The sequence below is a fragment of the Carassius auratus genome, chromosome 47 (genome assembly GCF_003368295.1).
Source record: "Carassius auratus strain Wakin chromosome 47, ASM336829v1, whole genome shotgun sequence".
In the NCBI taxonomy this organism is placed as follows: domain Eukaryota; kingdom Metazoa; phylum Chordata; class Actinopteri; order Cypriniformes; family Cyprinidae; genus Carassius; species Carassius auratus.
In genome coordinates, this window is record NC_039289.1 from 12243992 (window position 1) to 12250598 (window position 6607).

Below are 6607 nucleotides of genomic sequence, written 5' to 3' on the forward strand. Positions count from 1 at the left end.
CGCTTATATCTGACTTCCTGAACTGAAAGCTCTATTTAATCAATGTCCGTGTGGAAATGAAGCAGGTGTAGGACTAGCCTACTTAACAGTTAATGAAAACTAGTATCATTACTGACTAGTTAAAGATATGGGATATCTTTGTGATAAATTATATTTTAACAATTAAAAAAAGTGGTTTCACTGAGAGATTCATTTTTTATCTGTTTCTCTTTTTTTTCTCTGCAGTTTGGCCAAAAGTCCATATATGCATCACATTAAAAATACATTTATTCTGCTGCTCACATTATCATTTTTATTGTCTGCGGTTGTTTATGTCTCTGATTTCTCTTTTGAGACAACTACGTTCACTCAAACCTGGTTGACTAAAGTCATGAATTGGACTCATTATAAGGTAATTAACAGCACTTTGGTTGGTCATACTGAAAAGGATTTATTATTTTCACTTTTGCCAAATCAACAAATCCAACGAAGAGCAACTATTGCACAAACCACAGACATTCCTATCTATCATCATGTGGCCCACCCAAGCAACTATCATTTTATTCTGGATGAACCTGATAAATGTAGTCAGTGGGATCCGTTCCTGGTCTTTATGGTCCCTGTGGCACCCCATCAGGTAGAGGCTCGTAACGCCATCCGGAGCACATGGGGGAATGAGAGCTCAGTGCAGGGAAAAGCAGTGCTGACTCTGTTCTTGGTGGGTTTGACTGGAGGACCTGAAGCTCAACAGAAGCTGGAGGAAGAGAGCCGTCAACACAGAGATTTAGTGCAGAGCAACTTTGTGGACTCCTACTTCAACCTGACCATAAAGACAATGGTGATCATGGACTGGTTGGCCACTCGTTGCGCTCAAGCTAATTTTAGTATGAAGGTTGATTCTGACATGTACATAAATGTGGAGTACCTGATGAGCCTGCTATTGGCACCCAACACACCCAGAGAGAACTACATTACAGGCTATATGATGTGGGACCGGCCTGTTGTCAGGAACAAAAACTCAAAATGGTACGTGTCAGAGGAATTGTACCCTGAACCGATATACCCCACGTACCTGCAGGGAATGGGATATGTTTTCTCCAATGACCTGTCAGGAAAAATAGTTGAGGCTTCCGAGAAAGTAAAGGCCTTTAACATTGAGGACGCATATGTGGGCGCTTGTCTGAAACAGTTAGGCATTGCACCCTCATCTCCTCCAGACCCTTCACAGTTTAGAGCCTATCTGGGACAATACAAGCGAGAGGATTTTCTCAGAGTTATTACAACAATCCTGGGATCCCCGCAGCAGCTAATAGACATTTGGAAGGATCTAAAGAAGCCCACATAAAAGCACAAACAAACAAAAAGGAGAAACAGATTTCTGTTTTAAAAGACAGGAAACATGGTAAGTCTATTTAAGACTTCATTAAATTAACATTTTCTAAACGTCTGACCGCTGAATCTGGGACCATGACATATGCATGTGGACCTGTTGATACTATTTTGATGGAACGAAGGGATCGTTTGAGGAGCCGCTCATGCAGTGTCTCGAGACTTGTTTTTAAAGATAAACTTCTTTTAACAGGAAATAAACCCTCATGCTTGAGTTGCAAATTTCGAAGAAGTCATCAAAATATGCTTACACAGAAAAACAACAATAGCGCAGTAGAACACAAAAATACCTTCTGTCTGAAACAAGCTAAAGGTTGTGCAATATTACAATAACATATATGTACAACCTTTCATATGCTATTTTACAACATTTTAGTTAACATGAAAGTGTATACTGTAAATTAACAAAAGTAAATTCCATGTAATAACTGGAAGGCTCAACTGTGTTCACAACGAAAGGTTATTTTTTATAAATGTCTTTTGGGGCAGGTGGTCAACTGGTGTCATATATACCTAGCATTTTTAACAATTTATTAATTTTCAATATACAAAGATTTGGTTTATATGCATTACATTTTTTTTCTTCATTTGTATTGTTTCTTGGGTTATTTGAACTGATTTACACTAAGCATTGCTGGGGGAAACATTTTCCAAGATGAAAGTTCAATGTTCAGTGAAAACTTACTTTAACTCAGAAGTGCCTCACCACCAGTCTAAAAGGAACTACTGAAACTGAAAAAGTAAAAACATATTATTTAAACGTATAAATATATATTTGTTTTTTGTTTATTACCTTACAGTCATTTCTGTAAAATTTAGTTCAGACAGGAACCACTTTGGCAAGTTTACTTGAGTTTATTGAACGCAATTTATCTTTGGCGGTATGTTTCCTTATGGGGGTTCTTACTCCCAGAATAATTGACATACGAGAGCTTTAACATTAACCCCCCGGAACCATGAATTTAGAAATACATAATAATTAAGACTTTTAATAAAGTCTTTAAAGTAAACGGTGATAATCATGTAGATGTGGCAGTAGTACGTCTATCCTGTAGCCTGGTTATGAAGATGGGTGTCTCTCCGCAAAGAGGTCCATGCCAGCTACGATTTTTGGAAGCCTTAGTGATCTGAAACAAACAAGACGACAGCCAGAAGGTGCGCAGTAATGTGCTCATGCTTATAATGGGGAGGGAGGGAGGGTTGCGAGCCGTTTAGCATACTTACCGAGCCGTAGTGCCACGTATATATAGGTCCCGTGTCTAATAGGAGAGATGTGGTGATTGGAGCGATTTGACAGCTGACCGCATCAGCTGTTCACAGCCTTGCCTCCGTGGCCTGACTGAACTGACGCTGCGCTCGATTTTCATATTTCATATTCTTAAACGTGATCTCGCCCTTGCATTTATAGCAATTTTAAACACTTTCTGAAGACAACAGCCATCTGGGCAAAATTGTTGTGGTACCATTAGCTGGTAAAGAATGCAAGGGTGCACAAAAGCCACTGAGATTTGACAAACTGCTCATTATGTTCCTCATTTGTAAGTTGCTTTGGCTAAAACCCTAGATTTCTATTAAAAAATGCACTGGTCTCAATTGTCGTGCTCTCATAATGTAGGCTGTTTTATGCAAAATGGGATAGACCAAGTTAAAAAAAGCCAGATATTGAACAAAAGACTTGACTCATTCACGAGTCAAGAACCGTTTCTGTCAGACGTGTTTGATTCGAGAACCGAGGAGCTGATGATACTGCGCATGTGTTGTGTGATTCAGCTTGAAGCAGACTGACACACAGAGCATCTGAACCGAACTGATTCTTTTGGTGATTGATTCTGAACTGATTCTGTGCTAGTGTTATGAGCGCGGGTAAACCAAAGGCTTGAATGAAGGACAATCATTGCCAATGACGGCATTACGTAGAGTGCAAAAGAACTGGTGAACCGTTTTCTTCAACCGGTTTATTGAATCGAACTGTCCGAAAGAACTACTGGTGATCCGAACACCGATGCAACCGGTTCTTCACTCGTGAACGAGTCACTTATATTGTTTGTTATCTGGCTCGGCTCGGTGTTCATCTTCAGTTCTCTCTGCACAGCAGTTCAGTCAGTGTACTGTTTGAGTAAATTAATTACTCTGGGATATTGGTTTGTTTGAACTCAGAGGGAGTGTTAGCCACATTAAAAAAGTTAACAGCTTAAGTCATTTGTGGATTAATGTGTATTGGAGACACGAACCATTTCAAACGAATCAGTTCGATTTGGTGAACTGGTTCAAAAAGATCTGGTTACATCGAATGATTCATTCGCGAACCGGATATCACAAACTGCTTTGTTTTGAACTCTCTCTCACAACAGACCCGGAAGAGAAGACAATGCTGAATAAAGTCGTTGTTTTTGCTATTTTTGAACCAAAATGTATTTTCGATGCTTCAAAAAATTCTAACTGACCCTCTGATGTCACATGGACTACTTTGATGATGTTTTTCTTACCTTTCTGGACATGGACAGTATACCGTACACACAGCTTCAATGGAGGGACTGAGAACTCTCGCACTAAATCTAAAATATCTTAAACTGTGTTCCAAAGATGAACGGATGCCTTACGGGTTTGGAACGACATGAGGGTGAGTTAATGACATAATTAATGACATAATTTTGATTACTGGGTGAACTAAACCTTTAAGTACACAACAATAAATATGCCATTCATTAGTTAATTATTTATTTATATTTTTTTCTTCTTTTTCCATGGACACATATGTGGTCTCATCTTGCTTACATTGACATTCTCATTGTCGGTCATCCTTTACAACTTTGTATTTTCTGTCAAGCTTGCTATGTCCCTTGAAACCTTTAATGATGTTGTAAATAACATAAGCTCCTATTAAATATGTTGACACAAACGAAAGCCATTGCAGTACCCTCTGTGACCAAACACATTTCACTACATTATCATGTGGCTCATCCAAGCAACTATCATTTTATTCTGGATGAACAAGATAAATGTAGTCAGTGGGATCCGTTCCTGGTCTTTATGGTCCCTGTGGCGCCCCATCAGGTAGAGGCTCGTAACGCCATCCGGAGCACATGGGGGAATGAGAGCTCAGTGCAGGGAAAAGCAGTGCTGACTCTGTTCTTGGTGGGTTTGACTGGAGGACCTGAAGCTCAACAGAAGCTGGAGGAAGAGAGCCGTCAACACAGAGATTTAGTGCAGAGCAACTTTGTGGACTCCTACTTCAAACTGACGATTGGTACTGACATGTACTTAAATGTGGATAACCTGATGAGCCTGCTATTGGCACCCAACACACCCACCCACATTATCAGGCTATATGATGTGGGACCGGCCTGTTGTCAGAGACAAAAGGTCAAAATGGTACGTGTCAGAGGAACTGTACCCTGAACCGAAATACCCCACGTACCTGCTTGGAACAGGGTATGTTTTCTCCAATGACCTGTCAGAAAAAATAGTGGAAATTTCCAAGGAAGTAATGGCCTTTGATATAGAAGATGCATATGTGGGCACTTGTCTGAAAGGATTGGGCTTTGCACCCTCATCTCTCCCAGACCCTTCACATTTTAGAGTCTATCTGGGAGAAAACAAGCGAGAAGATCTCCTCAGGATAATTTCAGTGACAGTGGGATCCCCACATCAGATATTGAGGGTGCTTTCACACTAGCACTTTTGGTGCGCACCCGGGTTCGATTGCCGTCAGAATTCGGTTCGTTTGGATGATGTGAACGCTGTCATAAGAAAGATGGAAGCGCCGTTATGTACTGAAGTTTTATAAACAAAACGAACAGTTCCAAAACTTAATACATAAAAGTGCAAAAAGTAATGTTGTCCATTTGCCGTCTTCTCCTGCGCTGTTGTTACCAAGCAACGGGATAAACAGCTGCTGGCTTGATGACGCAGGCGAACCGCGGTTCGGACTCAAATATTATAATATGAACACAGTCCAGCAGGGGCAGGGGGAGGGGGGAGCAACCGAACTCAGGTTCGGACCAGGCAAGTGAACCAAATGTGAAAGCACCCTGAATGTCTGGAAGGATGTAAAGAGACCCACAAAAGAACATGAATTGAAACAAACAACGACTGAATATTACTGAATATGAAAAAAATGCATCATAAAACACCTGGGTAAGTGAAGCTTGATAGATTGAAAAGTGAATAAATAAAAATTAGTTAATGAGCAGGTCCTGAAAAAAAAGAAAGAAAGAAAAGAAACAGCAGTTCTTCTGATTAAATGGCTGGTAAGACTTCAAAAGGACAGTTACCTGTTTGAATAAATCAGTATAATTTACAGCAGAGATACTTTCTTTTATAAAATGTACATTATAAAACAAAACAGATTAACCAAAATAAAACACAATCAAATCATAATTGGAATCAAATTAAGAAATCTATATAAATATACAAAGAATATTCCACTTTTAATCATGCATCTTATGAATGTAAATCACTCCAGTCCAGTTATAAACTACAATAACTGGATACATGAGAAAGATATACATTTTAAAATAAGGAGGGAACTGTCACAGTGTCACGGTTTACGCTGCCTGAAGGAATACGGAGTCGAGGATAAACGGAATAAGGCTTTTAATATATATCATTCATGGAGCACAGCGATAGACACACGTAAGTGAGTGATTTAGTCACAAGTGAGGAGACCCGACAAAACAGAACTGAAAGGTAATGCTTATGTACAGAGGATAATTGGGGAAACACAGGTGGATGGCATGACTAAATTAACAGGGACATGGAACACATGAGGAATAGAATAGACACACCTGGGAACTAATCAAACCAAACACGGAAAGACAGAAACTGGGTCACGGGCAAAAACACACTAAATGAGTCCAAGTGTGACAGTACTCCCCCCTCCCGGTAGGTGCGTCCTCGCACTGTAGAAACAACAGAGGGAGGCGTGGGTGGGAACTTGGGAGGAGGTTCCGGTGGAGGACGGACTCCCAGGAGGGGGCCAGCAGACAGGGACCACAGAAGGAGGAGCCAGGGAGGAGACGACGGAGGAAGGAGCCAGGGAGGAGACAGGAGCAGGAGGAGCCAGATGGTCCACCAGAGACCAGCCAGGATGGAGATCCAAGGTGGAGTCGACGGCGGGAGGAGCCATGGTGAAGGAGGGGTCGACGACACCAGGGGGCCGACAGGCGGAGACTGCACCGGTGGGTGAGGAGCCCAAGATGGAGCAGCACAGCCGCAGAGCCAGGGGGACGTCGAGGAT

The 6607-nt window shown here is 41.2% G+C and overlaps 1 protein-coding gene and 1 pseudogene across 1 annotated transcript; both read left to right on the forward strand.

Annotated features, from left to right (window-relative positions):
• The first annotated feature begins 244 nt into the window (after positions 1 to 244).
• LOC113064633 (beta-1,3-galactosyltransferase 2-like) lies at positions 245 to 1534 on the forward strand. The gene has a single exon (XM_026235461.1). It carries the CDS (start codon positions 245 to 247, stop codon positions 1322 to 1324), a length of 1080 nt encoding a protein of 359 aa, XP_026091246.1. The 3' UTR covers positions 1325 to 1534.
• Positions 1535 to 4163: 2629 nt separating this feature from the next.
• LOC113064576 (beta-1,3-galactosyltransferase 2-like) lies at positions 4164 to 5474 on the forward strand (annotated as a pseudogene).
• The last annotated feature ends 1133 nt before the right edge of the window (positions 5475 to 6607 follow it).